Source organism: Protopterus annectens, chromosome 9.part0 (genome assembly GCF_019279795.1).
Source record: "Protopterus annectens isolate FY-2018-M chromosome 9.part0, PAN1.0, whole genome shotgun sequence".
Lineage (NCBI taxonomy): Eukaryota > Metazoa > Chordata > Ceratodontiformes > Protopteridae > Protopterus > Protopterus annectens.
In genome coordinates this window covers 52,256,729-52,281,191 of record NC_056743.1, presented here as the reverse complement: position 1 = coordinate 52,281,191, position 24,463 = coordinate 52,256,729, and the positions used below count along the sequence as shown (strand labels likewise).

Genomic DNA, 24,463 nt, shown 5'->3' with positions numbered 1-24,463 from the left:
ACTGCCAGGATTTGGACACTGTCATTCAAATAATACCTTGCATTCAAAAGGAATTTTTGTGGTGGGCTCAGGAATGTCACCTAAACAAGGGACTCTCTGTGACCCGGCCAGAGGCGAGTCAGATTCTAACGACAGATGCCTCAGACATTGCTTGGGGAGCTCATCTAAATGGAAGGTGGATACAAGACAAGTGGCCTGCCAGACTACAGCATCTACATATCAACATGAAAGAGATGTTAGCAGTCCAGTTTGCATTAATGGCTTTCAAGGAATTACTTCTTCCAGGGCAGGTGTTGATTCTAACAGACAACACAACTGTCATGTGGTACATCAACAAACAAGGGGAACACATTCTTACCCATTGTGCAGGCAAGCAATGATTTTATGGGAGACTGCGCTCAGCTTGCAACTAACTCTTCAGGCAAGGTTTCTGCCGAGCACAGAACTCCTTAGCAGATGTGTTAAGCAGACAAATCATGGATCCCCACGAGTGGAAACTGGATCTTCATGTATTTCAAAATTGACAGTGTCATGGGGAACTCCAGACATAGATCTGTTCGCTTCTCCACTAAACCACCAGCTGCCAAAGTTTTGCACAAAGAGGTTTCATCACACAGCTTGGAAAGTGGATGCTCTTTCTTTCAGTTGGAAAAATCTTCATGTGTATGCTTTCCACCTCTGCCTCTTCTTCCAAAGGTGCTTCTAAAGGTCAGACAAGACAAGCCAAGGATGATTTTAATAGCTCCAGATTGGCCTCGCAGCACTGGTACCCATTACTGAGGAGTCTGGTAAGGAAGCCTCCATGGCCTTTACCCTTGATTCCACACCTGTTGTCTCAGAGGGATGGTCACCTGCTCAATGTCAAGCTTCACTCTCTTCATCTAACAGCCTGGCATATTCTGTTTTGAAAGACAGCAGGTCTCAACTTCCTCAACAAGTTTTAAATGTGATTATGGAAGCCAGGAGACCTAGTACAAGGAAAGTGTACGCAGAAAAATGGAAGAGATTTTTATTTTGGAGTGCAGCAAACAATTTGGAGATTTCTGAGCCAAATTTGAGTGTGGCTCTTCAATATCTTACTGAATTATTGGACAAAGGTTTGTCTTTCTCTTCCATTAAGATTCATGCTGCAGCAATTTCAGCTCACTATGATTGTGACCCTCCATTGTTTTCGCATCCTTTGTTCAAGCAATTTCTTAGAGGGGCAAAGAATATAAGACCCCCGTGAGAGCTCCTACTCCTGCTTGGGATCTCAATTTTGTGTTGGAGAAACTTACTCTACAACCTTTTGAGCCTGCGGCTACTGCTGAATTGAAATACTTGTCATGGAAGACTGCTTTTTTGTTGGCCATTACTTCTGCAAGAAGGGTTTCTGAGTTGCAGGCCCTTATGGCAGTGGAGCCTTTTTTGATTTTTCATAAGGATAGGGTATCTTTACGTACTAATCCTTCCTTTATGCCTAAGGTGGTTTCTAGTGTGGCTTTAAACCAAACTATTCATTTGCCTACTTTTTATGCAGATCCCCAAAATAAAGGGGAAAAGATTTTGCACACTTTAGATGTACACAGGCAATTGCGTTATTATTTGAGCAGGACTAAGGATTTTAGGCAGTCTCAGCAGTTGTTTGTTTCTTTTGCTTTGAGTTCGCAGGGCAAGCCTGTGTCAAAACAAACTATTTCTAGGTGGATTGGGTGTTGCATTGCATTTTGTTATTCCCATCATGGCAAGGAGATTCCAGCTGGGATTAGGCCTCATTCCACTAGGGCTACTGCCACTTCAACTGCATTTCTAAGGGGGGTGGCAACAAAGGATATTTTGGAGGCAGCTACTTGGAGTTCAGTGCATACTTTCTCTAAGCATTATCACCTTCCTCTCTACTCTAAGTCTAGGGCTGGTTTTGCCACAGCTATTTTGCAAGGCATGTTGTCAGTTCCTGCTTCCTTATGATTTGCCAGCCTCCCTTACCTCTGCTTTGGGATTCTACCCAATAGTTAGGACTGCAGCAATGTGGAATGAAGAACATAGTACAGTTTTGTACCTACCATAAATGTAGATGTTCGAGGATCCACATTGCTGCAGTCCAATTTACCCTCCCTCCTTCCCCTCTGTGTTTAGGGGTGGTTGTGTAGGTGAGGTTATATTCTGCTAATTTTGTATATATTGTACATATATTTTGGTGCAGGTATGTTGGGAGTTTTTGGCTTTTGGTCTTATCTTTTCAGAGTCTTCTGACATCTGGGGCAAGAAAAGACTGAGGATATGACGTCGGTCATGCGCATTAGTACCCTGACGTACTGACGTCAGTCTAATGCGCCCTGACCGACGTCAGCCATATACTTTGGTATTCGGGCCGACTGGACAGCGGACTACCCAATAGTTAGGACTGCAGCAATGTGGATCCTCGAACATCTACATTTATGGTAGGTACAAAACTGTACTTTTAGTATGAAGGGGAATCCTGCTCCAGAAGAGAGGATTTCTTTGAGAAAGGTCTCTTCAGCCAGGAAGTTCTGTTTGTTTCAGTAGAGGTTTAGGTCCCTTGTATGGATGCTGGTGGTTTTCGTTTTGCATACACATAGGAGGTTAAGTAATGCAGTGTTATGCAAGGTTTGTAGGGTAGGTAGAGGTCACACCTGGAGGAGTCTGTACACAAGAAAGATATTTTTTTTGTTATTCTAGATTGGACATGCAGTTAAGACCTTAGTAAACAAACATTGGGGATCTTTCAAATTTGTTGTGTTTGGACAGGTGCATACTGAGGGGATTGTTATATTCTGAGGCCAGTAAGTGGAGAGGGGAGTAGACGGACAATAACTTCCTCAGGTCTGGAGGATATACCTTTGTTAGTCAGCTGGGGACTGTAGGTAGAACGATTTTATAATGAACAAACGTGTGTGTTAATTGAAGGAGAGCTCACTGTCCACAAAGGTAACCAGGTGTAAACATGTGTGTTAATTGAAGGAGAGCTCACTGTCCACAAAGGTAACCAGGTGTAAACATGTGTGTTAATTGAAGGGGAGCTCACTGTCCACAAAGGTAACCAGGTGTAAACATGTGTGTTAATTGAAGGAGAACTCACTGTCCACAAAGGTAACCAGGTGTAAACATGTGTGTTAATTGAAGTGGAGCTCACTGTCCACAAAGGTAACCAGGTGTAAACATGTGTGTTAATTGAAGTGGAGCTCACTGTCCACAAAGGTAACCAGGTGTAAACATGTGTGTTAATTGAAGTGGAGCTCACTGTCCACAAAGGTAACCAGGTGTAAACATGTGTGTTAATTGAAGTGGAGCTCACTGTCCACAAAGGTAACCAGGTGTAAACATGTGTGTTAATTGAAGTGGAGCTCACTGTCCACAAAGGTAACCAGGTGTAAACATGTGTGTTAATTGAAGGGGAGCTCACTGTCCACAAAGGTAACCAGGTGTAAACATGTGTGTTAAATGAAGGAGAGCTCACTGTCCACAAAGGTAACCAGGTGTAAACATGTGTGTTAATTGAAGTGGAGCTCACTGTCCACAAAGGTAACCAGTTGTAAACGTGTGTTAATTGAAGGAGAGCTCACTGTCCACAAAGGTAACCAGGTGTAAACATATGTGTTAATTGAAGGAGAGCTCACTGTCCACAAAGGTGACCAGGTGTAAACATGTGTGTTAATTGAAGTGGAGCTCACTGTCCACAAAGGTAACCAGGTGTAGAATTAGGGTGGGGTGCCTTCTGAGTGATAGGTCCATGGATGATCATGTTTCCCTAAGGACACAATACTGAACATTTTAGCATTTAATTTGAAAACATATTTCTGACATCATTTGTTTTATGTAACTTGATAGTCCTAGGGAAAGTTTTTAGCTCCAAATTTGCAGTTATCTGCAAAGTTGGTCACCCAGAGGCTCTTGACGTCTACTTTGGTGTCTAAGAAATAGATAAGTAGAAGTGTTGGCCTATAGTCAACGTCTTGGGAAACATCAGTAGTAGCGAGCCTTTTAGAGAAGAGCAAGCACCATTTCCCAATTTCCTGGATTCTGTCGGGGAGCCAGTTTGCTATCCGGTAGGTTACATAATTCTTTACATTGAATTTAATTTGTTTTTCTGTAATGCCCAAGTGTGGAGCATTATCAAAGGCCTTGGCAAGCATTGTATACATACATATGCCCCATCCAGTGCCACCATGACTTTGTCATAGAAGTTGACCAAGTGAATAGACAGGAACTACCATTTATAAACCTAGATTGATTGAGATATAGAAATTGTAGGCTGCCAGTATATTTTTGTATGAGGGAAGGGGGATCCACCTTCCCCAGTGGTCAAGAATAATGTGCTTTGCTACTTTACAAATCAAGTAAGGTTTATCAGTTTATCGTTTGCCGGATCTGTGGTGAGAGTACCCTTGTGAGGGGGGAGAACCACGTTTTTTTCATGCTTCTGCCACAAATCCACTTAAGAGACTGGGGTCAAACAGAATGAAGGGGCGGTCAGACATTGCTTCATACTGACAAGGAGACATCCAGACCCATTGTTGGTACCCTAGAACTTTTGTTTTCCTGTGAGAGACCGTTTAGGATTTGGTGAGAGGTAATCCTTGGGTTGTACAGGTAGGATGTCATGGGGGGAGTTTATGGGAAATGTAGGGTAGGGGAGAAATTTGAACTGAATTTATCTGCTAAAATGTTGGATACATCCTCAGAGACTGAATAGGTATTACTATTCTGAGTCAGTTCAGTGTACAACTGGACAGGATCCTAAGATTTATAACAAAGTTGAGAAAGGAATTATGATTCTCCTTGGTAGAACTGGCACATTTAAGTTCCTAACTAGCTTTTATATATTTGATTTTGTTTTTTAGCTATTTATTTAAGTTTTTAAATGTGTTAATTTTTGGTGTGAGGCATCTTCTGTTTATTCCTAAGGAAGAGGAGTTTCTTCCTTTTATTGTATGGCTTACTTATACTAGAGTTCTACCACAGTGGCTGTGCCTAAACCTGTCATTGTGTTTGTGTCAGATGGGACCAATGGCTTGATTCTGGCATTAAGATGGGGTTAGAAATGCTGCAAATTAAATAGAGTTGGGAACTGGATCCTTTGGGGGGGGGGCACTTACAATCATGCCAAGTTATCTAGTAACTGTAGTAATTTACTCCTACATCACTTTAGGGTTTGTGCACATTTTGGATAGAGACCTGAGAGTGAAAAATGACAGAACTGTGGTCAGATGTGACCAGGGATGGGGTGTAGAGCATAGCGGTGACGTATCTGTAATGACCAGGTTGATTAAACTTGATCCCCTGTTTGACGGGTGCAAAGTCCGGTTATTGTTGTTAGAATCTTTATTGAATTATGGTATACATTTACTTGCAGTAGTACAAGTCTCCCAGTTTATAGATGGGTAGTTAATTCCCAAGAATAATGGTATTTGGTTCACTGGTGATTGAGTTTGGCTTTCTTAGGGGTGTGTCTTATGACTTGTGGATGTCTTTAATGGAGTAAGAAAAGAGGCAAAATCATCTTGCCATTTCACCCATTCGCGAGGTAACTAAGAAACATGTTGAGTGAAAAGGGTGATGCCCATAGGAAGAGAGTTTTTAGTTAGGGGAATTTGGTGATTGACTGTGTCAAATGCCTTCAGTAATTCCAGAAACAGAGCCAAGGTTAGAAGACCTGAATTTCTATAGTGATTTATGTCTGTGTACCTTAAACGGCATTGGTTGTACCGTTATTGGGTCTGAAGCCATGTTGTGAGGGAGAGGGGAGGTTATCAGAAGTAATATAGTAAATACATCTTTCTGAAGATTTTGGATAAGGGTAAGAGAATGGAGATTGGCAAGGCAGCTTTATGGAGGGGTATTGTACAGGATTGGATTTTTTTTCCCATCTTGGCTAGAGCAGCTCATTAGAATCGGGACAGAATATGCAAGGCTGTCTGCAGAAAGTATGAGGTTGTTCAGGTAGAAGTCGGTCAGGGCAGTTGTCGTTGTCTTAAGGTAGGTGATTTTTAATTCTAGATGTTGGCAATGGAGTGAGTATGAATGTCATGTTGTGACTTAAGTAACTGGATGAGATGGCTGCATTTGTAGTAGTTTTGGTTTGTAGTAAGGAGGTTACTGTATTTATAAAATATGATTTACACTGTGAAGCAATGCTGTGGGAGTTTTTGGTTGAGGATGGCCTGGGTTAGGTTGATTTTCCAGGGCTAAGCAATGTATTTACTGATATGTAGTATTTTTTTTAGATTGTTTTTTGATGAATAATTGGGTGTTGCTATAATAAGCTTTTTTGTCCTATTTATGCATTGTTTGCTATGGTTCCTTAACTGCATATATCATTGCAGAGGGTTTGGTGCACATACCTTAACCCAGCTGTGCAGGGCTTCATTTTGGGGCAAGGAGTGCTTAACTTCCACAAATGTGGGTGTTGCTAAGTCTGGACTTTTAGCATTTGAAGATGACAAACCTCGTGATAACAAATTTTTAGTTATAGGCAAGACCTCTGGCTGTGGAGAGTACTTTTCATTCATCAATTTTCCTTCAGGTCCTCTGCATGTATTGCATGTTCCTTGCTTAATACAAAAGTAGCTTGTCTTGTTAAACCAAGAGACTGATGTCATTGATCAGCTGCGTACTGGTGCTTTGTCTCATTAATTAATACTGTTGTAGATGTTCATCGTGTTTCACTGTTGCAGTCATGACTGTAAACCAAGAGACTGATGTCATTGATCAGCTGCGTACTGGTGCTTTGTCTCATTAATTAATACTGTTGTAGATGTTCATCGTGTTTCACTGTTGCAGTCATGACTGTAGGGTTCTCCCCTGCCGGCAGGCAGTCCTCGGTCGGCCAGAATCCCAAAGTCTGGGTCCGGCGTCGGCTGTTCAACCATGCTTCCTGACGTCAGAGCGCCAGGAGTACAAAGCTGACAGCCGACGCCATGTTCTCCAGTCTTTGTTGCCGTGCGGTGATAGCAGTTCGCAAGTGCCGGTCGGCTGACTCCTGACAATCTTTTTTGATCAAAACTTCAGTCCGAAGATTTTATTCTCCTACTCAAGCTAAGTACCCCATTGGGGAAGCTTTTTTCTTGCTCCAGTCCGATGTCAGAAAAAGTTAATTGTATTTCATGTGGGAAGCAAATACCTCATAAGGATTTTCATTCTTACTGTATTCCTTGCCTAGGCCCTGACCACGACGTAGCTAGTTATCGGTTTTGTGCTAGATTCAATCAACGTACTATTAAATGAAGGTACGATTTTGCATTTCATTACTTCGGTAGGCGTTTTAATTACAAAATGTCGTCTGATACGGTTCCAGCTACCGGAGTTCACAAACGACGCAAGGACAAACACAGGCCTCCGAGGTTCAAATCTGATGATATCGCACAAGCAGAGCCAGCTTCAGGTTCGGCCATCGTCAGTGAGGTGCTTTTGCAGCCCCTGTCGTCGGCCATTTTGGAACCGATGGCCGAAATGGACTCCCACAAGGAGCCATCTAGGCATTTGAATATTTCAATTGCAGGACCTTCGGACAATGCTCCTTCAGATGGGTCCAGAGCCGCTGTGCAGGTACCGGCTTCTGAAGGGGTTTTCAGGCCTACTCAGCTTCTGATAAAGGCAAAGCCAAAGACAAAGGCAAAGACTCCTTCCAAATCAAAGACTGCAACACAGGCCTCTTCTGATCCGGCTCCCAAGTCACAGAAACAGTTACTTAAGATGGCGGAGGATTTACTTACTATGATTAGGGGTTCTCATCCCCCTCCAGATAAAAGGCCAAGGCAGGAAGTTTATTATGAATCCTCTGATCAGGCTTCTGTTTCTTCAGTTTCTTCTTCTGACCAGGAATATTCTTTCCCTCCTTATGAGGATTCTGATGCTGAGGAATCCATTCCTTCAGCTTCTCCCCTGAGAATTTCTTTTTGGGGAAACTTTGCATGAAATGAGGGAACATTTCCACTGGGAAGGACAGGAGTATTCGGAATCTAAGAAAAGACTAAGGGATTTTCTTCTTCTTCCCCAACATTAGACCCCTGGCTATTCCTCCTATTTTGGATATTGTGGATGATGCTTTTTCGGAGGCTAACTTAACCCCTGACTCTTTCCCTCCTGCTCCTGTTAAGCCTGACAGATATTACAGGGTTCCTGATTCCCACCAGTTTTTGTACAAGAACCCTACTGCTGACCCTGAAACCATTTCTCAGAGTCCTAAGGGAGTTAAGGCCGCTTCTGCAAAAAAACCCATTCCCACTAAGAAAGATTCCAGATCTTTAGAAAGATGGGGCAAAAAAGTGTACACTTCTGCTACTTTATCCATTAGGGCTTTAAACTGTCAGTTTCATATGCTGAAATACCAGCAATTTCTCCTGTCTGTTTTAAAACAAAAGCTTACTTCCATTTCCGCCTGTGCAGATGATAAGGAATTACATGACTTAATGCATGCCACTGAACAAGTTGGGAAGCATGGTTTACACTGTGGATTTGATGCCTTGGAGGCTTCTTGTAGGGCTGCTACCTCTGGCACAGTCATTAGAAGGCATGCATGGTTAAAGGAACAAAATTTGCCTGATCAAGTAAAAGCTAAATTATTGGATGCTCCTGTTCAGCATAATGTTTTGTTTGGATCTAAAGCTGAAGAGGTGATTAAAAAGATGGAGGACAAGGCGAAATCCATGCAAACTGTTAAAGATTTCTTACAAGTACAGCCACCCAGATTTAGCAGGAATTGGCCTACTAAAAATTGATCCTTTCCCAATACAGACAGGCCTCAGAGGGGTAGATACAGATGCTCCCGAGGAAGGCCTCAAGCACAAGCCTCTTACAGACCAAGACAGTGGACTGCTTCCACCCCTAGAGGGGGAGAGGACAGGTCGCAAACCCATAGGAAACAGACTCAATGACTCCCTCTGTTGGGCTGCAGGAACTTCTTGCCTGGAAGCCCCTCTCGGAGGAAATCTTTCACTTTTTCACCAAAATTGGACTCATATAACCCAAGACAAGTGGGTTCTGGATGTGGTTTTAAGAGGTTACACATTCCATTTTCATACCCTACCAAGGCCAAGCAGATGGCCAGATCTTCCAAAACATCAATGGACAGAGGCCTTAAACCAGGTGAAAGCTCTTTTGGCTATGAAAGCCATAGAACTAGTTCCGCTTTCAGAGATGGGACAAGGTTTTTATTCAAGGCTCTTTCTAGTCCCCAGGAAGCAAAATTCATGGAGACCCATTCTGGATCTGTCAGTCTTGAACACTTTTCTAGAAATACCAAAATTCAAGATGCTTACTCTACAGCAGCTACTTCCAATGCTGACCAAAAATGCATGGATGGTGACTTTGGATTTAAGAGGCATATTTACACATTCCCATCAGGCAGGAGTGCAGAAAATACCTCAGATTCAAGGCTGGGTCGAGGCATTATCAATTCTCTGCGCTGCCCTTTGGATTGTCTACTGCACCCAGGGTCTTCACCAAGTGCCTGGCTCCAGTAGTAGCTTATTGCAGACTCAAGGGAATTCAAATTTACCCTTATCTGGACGATTGTCTTATTCAGGCAGACAGTAAGGATGTCTTACTCCAGCATCTAGAATTTGTTCAGAAACTTCTCAAGTTCCTGGGATTCACTGTCAACATAAAAAAGTCAAATTTGACTCCCTCGCAACAGATAACTTTTCTGGGTGCTCTTCTAAACACAACCCAGATGGCATTTCTGACATACGAAAAACAATTACAGCTGGCTTCAACTTTCAAAACCTTGGCAACTTTAACTCGGCTATCTGCAAGGAAATTCCTGCAGGCTTTGGGTTACATGGCCTCCTGCATCCTTCTCATACCATATGCAAGACTACATATGAGGAAAATACAATGGTACCTAAAAAGTGTATGGTCTCAGCATTGCCACAGTTTAGACATACTGATCTCTGTCCTGCCTTGTCTTCAAAAGGAATTCCTTTGGTGGTCCAAGGCATGTACTCTAAACAAAGGAAAACCCTTCTGTCTGCCTCCTGCCACTCAGATACTAACCACGGACGCCTCAGATTATGCATGGGGAGCCCATTTTCTGGGCAACTGTATGCAGGGCCTTTGGACAAAGGATCAGGAGCACCTACATATCAATTTAAAGGGAATGTTAGCCGTTCAGAAAGTTCTGTGGGCCTTCAGGAATCTTCTGCAACCAGGACAACTACTGATATGAACAGACAACACCACAGTTATGTGGTACATAAACAAGCAAGGGGGATCTCATTCCTACCCCCTTTGCAGACTAGCCATGAATCTATGGAACACCGCTCTAGCTTGCAATCTGGACCTTCAAGCTCAATTTCTACCAGGAAAGCAAAACTTCCTGGCAGACAGTCTGAGCAGAAACCTTTCATATCCGCACGAGTGGATGCTGGACACCGAAATATTCAGGATGATAACAGCAGTCTGGGGATGTCCTCACATAGACCTCTTTGCATCCCATCTCAATCAACTACAGAATTTTTGCACCAGGACTTTCCACAAACAAGCTTGGAAAGTGGATGCACTATCATTCAGTTGGAGAAACCTCTCGGGATATGCCTTTCCACCTCTTCCTCTTCTTCCACGGGTATTATTAAAGATAAAACAGGACAGGCCCAAGATGATTATCTTGCTGGCCCCAAATTGGCCTCGGCAGTTTTGGTATCCAACTCTGAAAAACCTATGTCAGGAGCCCCCTTGGGTTTTACCACAGACTCCGAACCTTCTGTCCCAACATCAGGGTCAGGTTCTTCACTCCCATGTCAGAACTCTCAGCCTGGCAGCCTGGTTTATCCAGGGTCTTTGATTCATTCTCTCCTACCCAAGCAGGTTATAGATGTCATTTTAGAAGCCAGACGTCCTAGCACTAGAAAATCTTATGCAGGAAAATGGAAAAGATTTTGTTCCTGGATGCAGGCTCAGGATTCTGATCCTCTTCTTCCTAACATTCCTTTGATTTCACTTTATCTGACAGATCTCTTACATAAGGGTCTCTCTTTCTCTTCCATTAAGATTCATGCCTCTGCTATTTCTGCTCATTATAATATAGACCCTCCAATCTTTTCCCACCAGCTCATGAGACAGTTTCTCAGAGGAGCTAAGAACTTAAGGCCTCCTAGATCTCTTCCCATTCCTGCTTGGGATCTTAACTATGTTTTGGAAAAACTCTTCTTACCTCCTTTTGAGCCTGCTGCCTCTTCTGACATCAAGTTTTTATCTTGAAAAACAGCCATCCTGTTAGCTCTGGCCTCTGCCAGGAGAGTTTCAGAGTTGCAAGCTCTTATGGCTGTGGAACCTTATATTATTTTTCATGAAGACAGGGTTTCTTTAAGGACTAATCCTACATTCATGCCTAAGGTGGTTTCCAAAGTGGCTTTAAATCAAACTATTCACTTGCCAACCTTTTTCCCCACTCCTCAAAATAAAGGGGAAAAGATCTTACATTCCTTGGATGTACACAGACAACTACGTTTTTACCTGGACAGAACCAAGGACATCAGAAAATCAGAGCAATTGTTTGTTTCTTATGCTTCAAGTTCTCAAGGTAAAGCCATTTCAAAACAGACCATTTCTAAATGGATTGCTCATGGTATTAGATTTTGTTATTCACACCATGGAAAGCAAATCCCAGGGAGTATACGGACTCATTCCACCAGAGCTGCTGCCACTTCAGCTGCCTTCCTCAGGGGAGTTCCTACCAAAGTCATTTTGGAGGCTGCAACTTGGAGTTCAGTGCATACTTTTTCAAAGCACTACAATCTACCTCTCTACTCTAAGTCTAGGGCAGGCTTTGCTTCTGCAGTCTTGCAGAGCCTTTTAGCCACCCCTTCTACTTTATGACCACCTCCCTTTCACTCTGCTTTGGGATTCTACCCTACAGTCATGACTGCAACAGTGAAACACAATGAACATAGTACAGTTGTGTACACTTACCATAAATGTAGATGTTCGAGTGTCTTCACTGTTGCAGTCTGGGTTTCCCTCCCTCCTGTCCCCTCTTATTTTTACCTTTGTATGGTTTCCTTTCTCACCATTCTTTTGAGGTGTATTTGCAAAGGTTATGGGACCTTACTCATTTTGGAACTCCTGACATCTGGGGCAAGAAAAACTGGAGAACATGGCGTCAGCTGTCAGCTTTGTACTCCTGACGCTCTGACGTCAGGAAACATGGTTGAACAGCTGACGCCGGACCCAGACTTTTGGATTCTGGCCGACCGAGGACTGCCTGCCGGCAGGGGAGAACCTTACAGTCATGACTGCAACAGTGAAGACACTCGAACATCTACATTTATGGTAAGTGTACACAACTGTACTTTCTGCTGTTAATAAATAGTTACATTTTAAACTACACAGAAGAATTATTGCAAGAACTGATGCAGTTTAAATGTTCTTGGAGGATTTTGTTAACATTACTAATATGCTTTTTGAGCACAATAAAAACACCACAAGTAAAACCTGATGTATGGCCTATTAAGCTGGATTGTTTTGAAATCCTGTTTAGGTTGTTCTGGATGTAGGCTGTGGAACTGGAATTCTCTCAATGTTTGCAGCAAAGGCTGGAGCTAGTAGAGTGATTGCAGTTGACCAGTCAAGCATTATTTACCAGGCCATGGATATTGTTAGGTATGTGAACTTCCATATCTTTCTGGTTTACTTTTAAAAACAACCTAGTGTGTGTCACTTTCAAAATGATTTAATACATATTTGAACTGTTAACTCTCCTTAGAAATTTTCATTTTAATGACCTTTTGCTCACGTCTCATTTTTGGTTTTTTTCCAGTCTTTTTTATGTTGAGGCTTTACATCCTTTCCCAAATATGTATGTGCGATAGCAAGTTCTGGTTCAGTTCATCTAGATTGTTTAGAATGTAAACTGTTTCTTCTCCTTTGTGAACCTTCATCACTCATACATCAGTTTCCTAGTTTGTGACATTAATTGATTACCTTGGGCAGAAAGTGAAAAGTATATATTTTTTTTATCTTGACTGACATGAAACCAGCATTTGTGTAAGGGAGTAAGTTTTCACATCCAAACTTTGGCTTTGCTCTAACATTAAGTAACTCAATGTATGTTTACATACCAGTGTGATTTTTTTAGCTGCATTGTGTGTCTGCAAAAAGATGAGTAAAACGTCATTTTCTCACCTGCAGGATCTTCTTTGCACTTATTTTAAAATGCTATTTTCCAAAGTAGTGCATACAGAGCTGTTGGACATGCTCCACTTAAAGAAATCCCAATCCCTCCGAGCTACACACTCTAGGGACCTAAACCTTGTCACCACATTAAACAGAACATGCCAGAGGGATAGATTCCTGTCCCAGAGACTTCCCATACTCTGGAATAAACTACCTATCTATATCAAACAAAGCTCCTCATTAGCACTCTTGAAGAAAACTCTTGATTGGATGAGAAATAGGAAATTCGCCCCGGGGATCACTTCTGTGGCTCTGCTCGACAGTGGCACAGGAAAATAATTTTCTTGGGTGGCAAAAGCTAGGGTACCTTTTTGGCTGGGCTTGTATAGGCCCCAGGGCCAATAGCCTAGTACCTACCTATGAACCTATATCTAGTTACAATGCCACTATGTTTCCATTGACTGTCAAAAGTTTGTATTTTTACCATCTTTTTACAGATATTTCATAAGATCCATTTTTCAGCTGCAAAAAACTGCTTATATTAACCTTTCTCCAACTTCTTTTTCCACTTAAATTTCCCCTTTTATCCATAGACATGCAGTAATTGCATTTCCAGTCTCTCTTGCTTACTCATCCATGTCTTTTTGAAGTATTCCTCTGTTTGTTTATGACCCCATTGGGAGAAGAAAAAAAATGGCATGACTGCATACACCTTGCTGCGCAGGCTGTTCATGGATCAAACATTTGAACATAATGATGCGAGAGTCAAGGATACAAATTTTTAAAGAAAGCATTACAGGTTTTCATGCAAAGCCAGCATGGCAAGTACTGAGAAAACTGTATAGTACTGAAATACCACCAGAATGGGAGCAGTATGTCTTGCGTAACTTAAGTGACAGGGTAGTAATCATTCTACTGGGTAGAAAATAGTCTGATGAAGGAAGAGTCATGTTTGGGGCATATTTGCCTTTAATGCCTGCATTTATTGCTGCTGCTGTTTAACAATGCCTCACATTTTGCCCTCTTAATTTAATGAAGGTTCTTGTTATTTTGTAACTTTTGAAATCTGGCAAGATCAGATTTAATGCGATAAGCTTATTCTTGTGGGATCTCTTCTGGGGTCTTATATCATGTTGATAATTCTTTTGTGTTCCTTTGTGTAAGGATTCTGCTTCCATAGTGTTAGGGGCTGATGAGTGAACTTTAGGAGAGTGACTTTGTACGTCTGGTGTTGAAACACCTTCTGTACAGTGCGATACATCACCACTGGCGATAATGTTTATCACCACTGGCGATAATGTTTATCACAACTGGCTGTAATGTTTTAAGGGCGTTTCATTTTCATTCATTTTATTATGCCTGAAGTGTGTTTAAGTTCACCCATGCGGATTACCCCCACCCTGGGGTATCCCATGGGCAATTACTTAGGATGATCTTGCTTCATGATGGTGTCCAGTAACAGGTGCCACATGCAGGACTTGCTTGTCTGTCTGTTACTTCATGACACGTTTATTTTTTGTGTTCTATCATTCACTCATTTCTTTTAGAGTGAACGTGGATGGTCTTTTCTCAGGCTTCTCATTATTTTTTCCTAAAAATAGATCAACTCTTTTTTTATTCTAAAATAAATAAATAAATGTATGCACCTATCTGCTATAAGTTAACAAGCGTTCATATAGTCTTGAGATAACTAGAAGGGAATCGTATTTTGTATTTCTTTTTGTTTGGACTCTCACAGCTCTGATTCCTGCTTGGCTACCCAGAGTTTATTTATTTAATTTTGCTCCTTGCAGGTGTCAGTGCTTTCTCTCTGTGGTTCGTAAGTTGTTTGGTTTGGTACTTGTTTCGTATGTGATATTGCTATCGTGGACATACTGGATAAGCACTTCCCCATCATAAGCCAGAGATTAAGGGGACAAAAAGACGAACTAGCTTCCAGTCTCAACCTGTTCCCCAAAGAAGTAAAATCCAAGTAATGTTCTCTGACCAACACTCTCAGAAGCCAGGACAAAACTACACCCTAACTCTAGTTTGTTCCCCTTTTGGCCTTGCCACTAATGAAAAGTCCATTAGGAAAACTGTCCCAGCTAATTGGGTATGTCCCCCAGCACAATTCCACCAATTTACTGACAGTTCAGGAGAGAAATAAAAGTGCACTAAAAGAGACAAGGCATAAAATGTATATGCTATATAGACAAGGGATAATGTATGCCTCCCAGCTGTGCACGTCCATCTTGTTCCTATATTAGCGTGTGTGCCTTAACTCCTAGAGATATTTATCACACAACAGAGGGATTTCCCACTATTGTAAATGTATCAGTTTAATTTATGTGCCTTAACTCCTAGAGATATTTATCACACAACAGAGGGATTTCCCACTATTGTAAATGTATCAGTTTAATTTATGTGCCTTAACTCCTAGAGATATTTATCACACAACAGAGGGATTTCCCACTATTGTAAATATAGCAGTTTAATTTAGAGTTCATCTTCTTGTAGTAGTAACACAATCTGTCCCATTCAATTAATTATTGTACCCACTCCACTAATCTAACTCTTTCTGTTCTTTCTCTGTTTCTTTTATAACTTATCTATCTGTCGCTCTCCATTTCTCAGGTCGTACTTCTGTTTAATTTCCTGGCTCTGGTTTCTCTCCTGTAGATTCTTTATGAACAACTATTACTGCACTTACATGAATTCTTGGTACTGTAAATGTTTTAATTTTAGATTGTTGGATAACAGAAGATTTTAGCCTGTAGAAATTGGTATAATGAGATTTTGTTTACTGGTGTAAGCTTTGAAATATTACATTAGAATCTTTTTCTTGTGCTTTCATGCCTTCTGCACTGGGGTTGTGGCTGAAAACAGTGTTAGCACCAGCTTACCTGATCAACAAACAATAAGTAAGTAAATTAATAAAGTAAAGATCTTGGAAGGAGACATGAGAACATGTGTGGAGGAGCTGTGGAAAACAATAAAGTCTGGCAGTATGGAAAAAGGCATCAAATCCAAATGGCAAGGGAAACTTGTGTGGTTCTGTAGGGAGGTAAGGGCCACCATCAAAGGAAAAGAGAGGCACAGGGACCACACAGAGGGGGCACTGGGACTGCAGATAAAGAGGCATGGGGACCTCAGAGAGGTGGCACAGGGACCACAGAGGGAAGGCACAAAGTCTGCAGAGAGGAGGCATGGGTACCACAAAGAGGAGGCACAAAGTCCACAGACAGTAGGCATGGGGATCACTGAGAAAAGCAGAGAAAAGGCACAAAGTCCCCAGGGAGAAGGCATGGGGACCCCAGAGAGACGGAAGATGATGACTTGGAGAAATATAAGGAGGCTAGGAGGAGGACAGTAAAATTAGCCATAAGTGTAATGATGACATGGAGAAAATGTTTCCAGCAGACATGAGAAAAGGGCCAAAGGTATTCTTTAGGTGTATAGCTGAAAGGAAGGAGGCTGAGAGGGAAACGAGATACTAATCCAGAACCTTTAGGAGAGACCTAAGAGCAGTTCAGTGATTTTCTTGAGTATTTTGCATCATCAGTGTCCACCAAAGAAGCAGAAGGGAAGCATGCCTGGCTGGATGGAAGATTAACAAATGTGGTAATGAGAGAGGAGGTGGTATTGGGGGGGTTGGAAAGATAAGATGCAAGATTCAGATAAGCTCTCACAGTAGGTCCTAAAAGGAAATAATGGATTTTTGGTACCCCCTCATCACCAAAACAAGTCAACAAATTCCTTAGGGAGAGTGTGACCTTGAAAAACTAGTAGCAAGCAATTGCAGTACCTGTTTGCAAACTGGTGAAGGGGAAGACCCAGAAGGCACAGGGTATTGAGCCTGACTTTGGTGGTGGACAGAATTGTGACAGTATTACCAGTTTAAGACTTACAGGGTTTCTGTGGCAAATCAGGCTGTTTGGTGAATTTTTTCATGGCTCCACAGCAGTTAGGTGCTCTCGGACTATCTGGATCTTGTATGACTAAGTTACCAAAGAAACTGACTAAGACCACCTGCGTAGGTGCCCTGTTGCACAGCCTTTGGCATCATACTGTGCCATAAGCATGTGGCAAAAATGAAAGGGTAGGCTTGGGCAGTAGACTGAAGCACATTGGAGACTGTGGTAACAGGCAGCTGGAGTCATACTTAGGGAGAAGATATCAGACATAAGAGCTGTGCTGTCCTGCTGGGTCCATCCATATTTAATCCATTAATTTTTGACCGCATGCAGAGCGTAGAAGATTTTTGTGGATGAGAGCATCATTTGGTGTAATGGTAACAGATGGCCGATCAAGTCCTAAGGAGGCTGGGTACGTGGCCTGAAGGTGGCAGCTTCAGTTCATCCCAGCCAAGTGTGTGATGCTTTACTTGCTTTATGACGATTGTAAGGAGAATAAGGAGTTGGAGTAGACAGGCTGAAGATGCTAGAGCAGGAAAAGAACTTGGAAGTTTCACTGTTATTGTGGAAAAGCAACCATCAGGCTCTTTCTGAAAGCTTGGCATTAAAATCAAATGCTATGGGTACATATCTGGGTGAGAGATGTGATCAAGAGAGTAGGGATTGATCATGTCCCTGTGTCGTGTTGATCTTGTCCCTGTATTATGTATTGGTTATGCTGCAGTTAGCATTCTGTGTGTGTAATTCTGAAGACCTTAAGGAAGAGAAGTAACTGTGCTGAAAATGGTACAGAAGCAGGTAATTATGGTGACGAGGGGAAAGGGGTTCTGTGACAAAGGAGAAGGTAAGGGACTTTGGCCTTTTTCACTACAAAAGAGGAGAGGTGGGTGAGCATATGATATGGGTCTATAGTGAGAGACCCTTTTGAGGAATGATAGGGCAGTCAGCAGGAGCATGAACATCAATTAAAGGGGGGCTGAGTTTAAACTTTTTTTTCCACCATGGAGGATGGTTGACAATGTGGTTCCTTTTGTTTCCCTTCTGAGGAATTTCTTGCTTTGTGAACATATGTAGATGGTGAAATTTACTTGTATATACTCTCTAGATGGTGTGCATATTTTTACATTTTTCCACTTTATAACATAGGGGCCAGAATGATTTTCTGTTTGATTTGATGGCTTGTCTTCAGATATACTTTTTAATTTAAATATGTGTGTGTCATTTATTGGTTTATGTGAAAATGTTCATGTTTGTCTTTTCATTGTATTTTAAGTGCGTCGTCGCTCTTTACCAGTGCATTGTGGCATCTGATGAATTAATTGTCACAATGCATTTTGCCTGAGCCCTTTCTTATTTATTTTGGAAATGTTTTGAATAAAATCTTAACTTTTTATGCAAACCACGGCCCATAAAGTATTTCCCTCAGTGACTTCTGAGTAGGGCTCTTACATAGAGTTTAATGGATGAGTTTCTGGGCCCTTGCAGAATGCGTCCATTAAAGTCTAAAGATACATTTCACTTTTTCTTCGAGCTGATGTCACTGAGGTTAAAGATCATCTTTAATTTTCAGTGACCTCAGCAAAGTGGAAAAATGAACAAGTGCTTCTTTCTTTAACTGGAAGAGAAGAAATGTTTTCCAATGGGGTCAAAATGCTTATTAGTGCTTTATCCCCCACATAGGGTTGTGCAGAAAGGTAAGTCAACTAGTGTGAAAGTACACTTTAAATGCACTGCTGTTTTTAGGTCATAGGTTCATACTAGGCTATCTGCCCTAGGGCATTTATAAGTCTAGCCAGAGTGTGTTTGGCTTTCGCCACCCATTTTAAATTAATTTTGCTATGCCTTTTTTTGAGGTTAGTATACTGTGCCTCTGTCGAACAGTGAAACAGAAGCGATAGCCGGGGTAAACCTACGATCTCCCATCCACTCATCAAGATTCCTCTTGAAGAGAGTCAATGTGGGACTCTGCCTAACCTGGACTGGGATTTTATTCCAGAGTGAAGGAAGCCTCTGGGTTATGAATCTGTCCCTCCAGCATGTCCCATTTATTTCAGTGCTGAGGTTCAAGTCTCTCGAGCGCATAGCTCGATGGGATTTGGATTTTCTGAGGTGCAGCATGTCCATTAATTCCAGGTTGGACATGGCTTTATACGTCAGGCACAGATCGCCTCTGAGCAGGCGGTATGCCACTGAGTAGAGCTGGAGTTTCTTTAACCGGGCAGCACATGACATCTGTTTGAGCCCTTTGATCATCTTGGTGAGGTACTTTTGGGGTCTTTCCAGTTGCTGCAGGTGTCTGGTAAGGTACATCCCAAAAGGGGCATTGTACTCTATGGGCCTGATGAGGGATGAGTAACGAGGCACAATGACCTCCCCTGATCTAGATGTGAATCCCTTCATGATTAGGTGGGCTATATAAAATGTTTTTCTAACCACTTTGGCCACGTGGTTGTCAAATGAGAGATTGCTATCAACTTGGGTCCCCAGGTCCCTAATGACTTCTTCTGTACTTAATGGATTACCAACTATGTGGTAATTTGTGGGCACTTTGTTTTTGCCAAAGGGGATGACTATACACTTTTTGGCATTTAGCTTGAGGCCATGGCTCTGGCACCAGTTGTCTGTTTCTATGAGTCCCGTTTGGAGGATGCTTGTGTCGGCTAGAGAGTTGATTATGGCGCCCACTTTGCAGTCATCTGCGAACTTGGTCAGCCACAGTCCTTCCGTTTTGGCCTGTACTGCTGAGAAATATATACCGAACAAGAGAGGTCCCAGGACTGAGCCTTGTGGTATGCCACTTGTAACTGGTTTGGAGTCTGACATGGCTCCAGCAATTCTAACCATGTGGGTTCTGTCCTTGAGCCAGTTTGCAACCCATCTAGTGACATAGGGGTTTATATTTAAGCTGGCGAGCTTATCTATAATGCCCGAGTGGGGTATTGTATTGAAGGCTTTTGCGAGGTCCAGGTAGGCTGTGTGGACCACCTTCCCCTCGTCAATGGCCTTGGTGACTGTTTCAAAGAAATCGACCAGGTTTAAGAGGCAGGATCTGCCCTTAACAAAGCCAAACTGGGTAGGATCCAGTGTCTGTAGGTCCCCAATATCTTTATTTATTAGGTCCATGATGATCCTTTCCATAGCTTTGCAGACCAAGCTAGTCAGGCTTATGGGGCAATAGTTTCCAGGATCCGTTGAGGCACCACCTTTGTGGAGAGGGACCACTGTTGCTGTACGCCACTCTTTGGGTACATATCCTGTAGTAAGGCTAAGATTGAACAGTAGTTTTATGTTTGGGTTTAGCTCTTCTTGGAGTTCATGTAGGACGCAGCCCGGGACATCATCTGGTACCACTGATGCTGTGTTTTTTGCTTTGGAGAGGGCAGCTCTTACCTGAGCATCTGAGATGTCAGGGGGGGGCAGCACTCTGTTGGGATAGATATTTGCCCTTTTGGTGGGGGGGGGGGGGAGTTTGCACTGAACCTGTCAGATAGGATGTTGGCAATGTCTGTGGGCTCAGTGTATTTTTTGTCATTTTGGACTAATTCTGAGCATATCTGGGAATTCCCACCCAGGTTCCTAACATAACTAAAGAAAGCCTTGTGATTATCCTTAGTGTCCTGTGCAATTTTTCTCTCGAAGCTGGCCTTAGACGATTTTATGAGTGCCCGTAGTTTTTTTGCTAATACTGATCAGAGATGCCTTCCCTTTTTGGGATTTTGCTCTATCATGTAGTAGCTTCCTCCTTCTATTGCATAGTTTGTTTATGGCTGGGGTCCACCAGACAGGACGTCTGCCTTTGGAGGATTGGGTCTTGGTTTTATTTGGGATTGCATGATCCATGCATTCCTGAAGGTGTTCATAGAATGCGTTTATAAAGGATTCTGCGGTCTGGGCCGTATTGTCCACAGGCCCGGGGGCTTTGAATGATTTTGCCTCGGTTTTGAGGCATGTGAAATTTGCTTTAGAGAAGTTTTTCACTGTGGTTTTCTGGGCAGGGGGTGGTGTCGGGATGTGAATATCCAGTGAGATTAGTTTATGGTCTGATCTTACCAGTGAGGGATACACTTCTGGTCTGGAGCATAGTGTCTTCATGTTGGTGATGATCAGGTCCAGTATGTTTTCCCCTCTTGTGGGAGTGGTAACAAGTTGTTCCATAGCATTTGAGTTTATAAATTCTAGGAACCTTTGGGCTAGGGTGTTGGAGCTAGAGTAATGCTCCCAGTCTATGTTTGGATAGTTGAAGTCGCCCACTATAATGGTGTTTGGAGAGACCTTCATATTTTCCAGTATTGTCAGGAAGGCTGAGTGGGGTTCCTGTGTTTGGGAGGGTGGTCTGTAGCAAGCTATAAACTGGAAGGCAGTTTTACCCACAGTTAGTTACACATGGATAGTCTCTGATGCTTCGTGCTGTGCCACCAACCTGGAGGTGTGGGTATCTTGACGAATATTGATACTCCCCCTCCTTTTGTGGTTCGGTCCAAGTTTTGGGGCTGAAAAGCATGGTATGAGGTATAACCTGGTAGTGCTGGGGTGCTCTCGGGAGCCTTGAACCAGGTTTCTGTTACTGCACAGATATCGATGTTCTCCATGCTAAGGAGAGTTTCGAGTGCGTGCATCTTGAGGTTTAGACTTCTGGCGTTGAGTAACATTACTCTTAGTTTCTTATAAAAAGACTTTTGTGCTCAAGTGTTTGCTGTAGATTGTTTCCTGAGCTGCTGCTTATTGAGGGAGCATCTGCACATAAACGTGCCTGTTTGCTGCGGGTTATTTGTTAATGGGTTTATTATTTTCTTTGTTAAATTAGTATTATTAGTGGTTGTTTTTCATTGTTTCCCCTTGTGATTTTTGTCACTAGGTGGTGCTGCATGCTTGTTTTTATTCTTTTTTTTTTGCCAAATAAACTCCAGTCATCCTTTCTCGTCCTTACATGAGTATGCATTTCCATTTATTTAGACAGTGACTCTTTGTGATATATTTTATTCTTATAGAACTGTAGAATTTTCCGAGATTTTCTGTAGTACTTTCTTCACTGAAGGCTGTCTTATTCTTGCTTTTTTATTTTGTGCAAGTTATAATGCAGATAAAGATTTAGTCTTTTAATTTTTTGTTATCCTTGCATTACATGTATCTTTGTAGTTGCACTTTTTCGTATTTTGATCTGTATGATGTCCTTCGTTATTACTGTTGCAGTATTATTGATCCTGAAGAGACTTGAAAACTTCAGCAGCAGCACCAAAATGACTTCTTATCCAAAGGCACATCCAACCGTTTGGCCTTAATGTCATCCAGCAAAGCCTGAAGAGGAAGGCAAAAGTAATGCCTCACAACTGAACCAAAGGCAGCATTCCTTAAGGAGGCATCAGCTGCATTTGATAGTGGCGAGCTGCTTGGGAGATAGAGCCCAACAGGGAAAGGGCCGAAGCCTTCCCGTCGGAGTCAGGAAGGTCAGAAATCACTTTGGAAACCTGAGAATGGAGGGGCAAAACATACCTGGTCATATGAGTCTGGTAATTGATGGCCCAAAAAGATAAAGTGGCAGCAGTTTTAACCCTTTTGCTCAGCATCTCCATAGCCCAACTATTCTTATCTGAAGGGAGCAACTTGATAGAGGGAAACAGCTCAGAGGGCTTGTCAGAAGAGACAGACTCTATCGAAAGATCAGCAGAAGGAAATTTATAAGAAATTTACACTCCTCAGGCACTTTGTAAAATCTGTCAGGTTTCTTGGGTGCAGGAGGCTGATAAATCGAGCCACAGAAGTGATGGAAAAGTAACCGTAAGTGCATCCAGAACAGCAGGAACAGCTGATGCCTTAGGAAATGCCATCTGGAGGAGGTCATGCTATTTTTTCTGAATGTGAGAAACTTGAACAATCCCACTTGAAAAAAATCCATCACGCAGACAATAGTATTCTCAAAGGAGAGTTTCTTCAGAGGGGTATCTGGACTAATGGAGTTCTCTTCCTCTGAACCATAGTCCAAGGGGGAAGGCATTTGAGAAGAGTAAGCCAGGGACTTGTCCCCTGAATTCAGATCCTCATCCAAAGAATCCATTTCCCTGGGTCTTTTAGGAGGAGTGGAAGACCAGGGAGGGGCAAGCATAGACACCCCTTGAGAGGGCTTTAAAGCTATTAAGGCATTGAGTAACCCCAAGTAAAGACCTGCCATTCACATTGGGGATCCTTAACTACAGGAGAAATATGCTTGGTTTTCTGTTTGTTTTCTGCAGGATGTCTGCAGAAAACACCCTCGGGGGGGGGGGGGTCAGACCCCCTGGTGTCATTCAGTAAATGTAGTAGGAATCTCCTCCCTAACTAAGATCTGCAGAATCCCTCTGTCCCTCAGCTGAGGTTTCCCCCTCAATGTCAGGAGTAGATGTTTGTAAATCCTCTGGTGATGTTCGGGAAGTTAGACTCATGCTGCCTTTTGATGGGGTCGCAGCAGAGGAATCCGAAGAAACCACCGGATGATGCTCTGGTCTTTTACTAGCCTCAACAGAGACATCTGGGGAGGCTGGACAGGAACCATATCAGGCCTTAGTTTGGTCCTTTTTCTTGGTAGACAGCAACCCTTGGGACTGGATGATCGTACCATTGCACCCTGAGGCAACAGTTTATGGCATTTTTTTAGGTAAATGGATAATGAGGAGAGAAGACTACATAGGGTCTTGGTGACAAAAGCCTGTCAGATCAAATACTGTGCATGGTGATGGGAAGTGTCCAAATAGAAACAACACTGGTCATGATGGCCTTTATGGGAATCTGCCTCCCACACTGACATTTTCCCTTTCTGGATGTCATGAACCCAACAGCACTAAAAAAGAAAATTAGAAGAAACCCCAATGGGGCACTTATCTGAAACTTGGCTTGGTAGCCAGCACAGCAGAAGGATGTTTAGACCTACATTCAGTGATGGCATTTGGAGTGGTGGCAATGAAGTACTGAGTGCATGTACATCACCTTTATTCCCTACGCCTTGCCCCAGTGGGGAGCATACGTGTGATGTACAGTGCCTATAAGAACTAAAAGCTTTGGTTTACTGGCCAGACATTTGGCTAGCCTTGGCAGTAGATCCCTTAAGTAAAGAATACTGCAACAGACGGACATACTGTTATGGTAAGTGTAAAGAAATTAGACACTGTCATCTGTGCTAGCATGCCTGGCTGACGTTTTGTATACAGCTTCAGATTGCCATTTGTATTGTATGCCAGCATGACTAGCTATGATATTGTAAATAAGTTCTTAACATGCTGCTTTATGATCTGTTTGAACAGGATGTTTTAATGACTCGAACAGTATCCTTTTGCATTTCTAACTGCTCATGTTTCTGAAGAGAGATTCTAAAGGCAAACTGTCTCAGAATCCGTTGATCAGCAGATGATTTTATTATTTTAGTCCAGTGTCCATTTTCAGCAGAGGCCCGAGGAGAAACGCTCCAGCAAAGTACATTTTTACTAATA

General features: G+C 42.5%; 1 protein-coding gene across 2 annotated transcripts in view; it reads left to right on the top strand.

The window, feature by feature from the left end:
- Positions 1 to 24,463, top strand: part of PRMT3 (protein arginine methyltransferase 3) — a 2,672,092-nt gene that overhangs the window by 478,568 nt on the left and 2,169,061 nt on the right. For both annotated transcript variants that reach the window (XM_044082552.1, XM_044082550.1), the window contains exon 9: positions 12,476 to 12,597. In XM_044082552.1, coding sequence (XP_043938487.1) covers positions 12,476 to 12,597 — 122 coding nt within the window. The remainder of the gene's footprint in view (positions 1 to 12,475; positions 12,598 to 24,463) is intronic.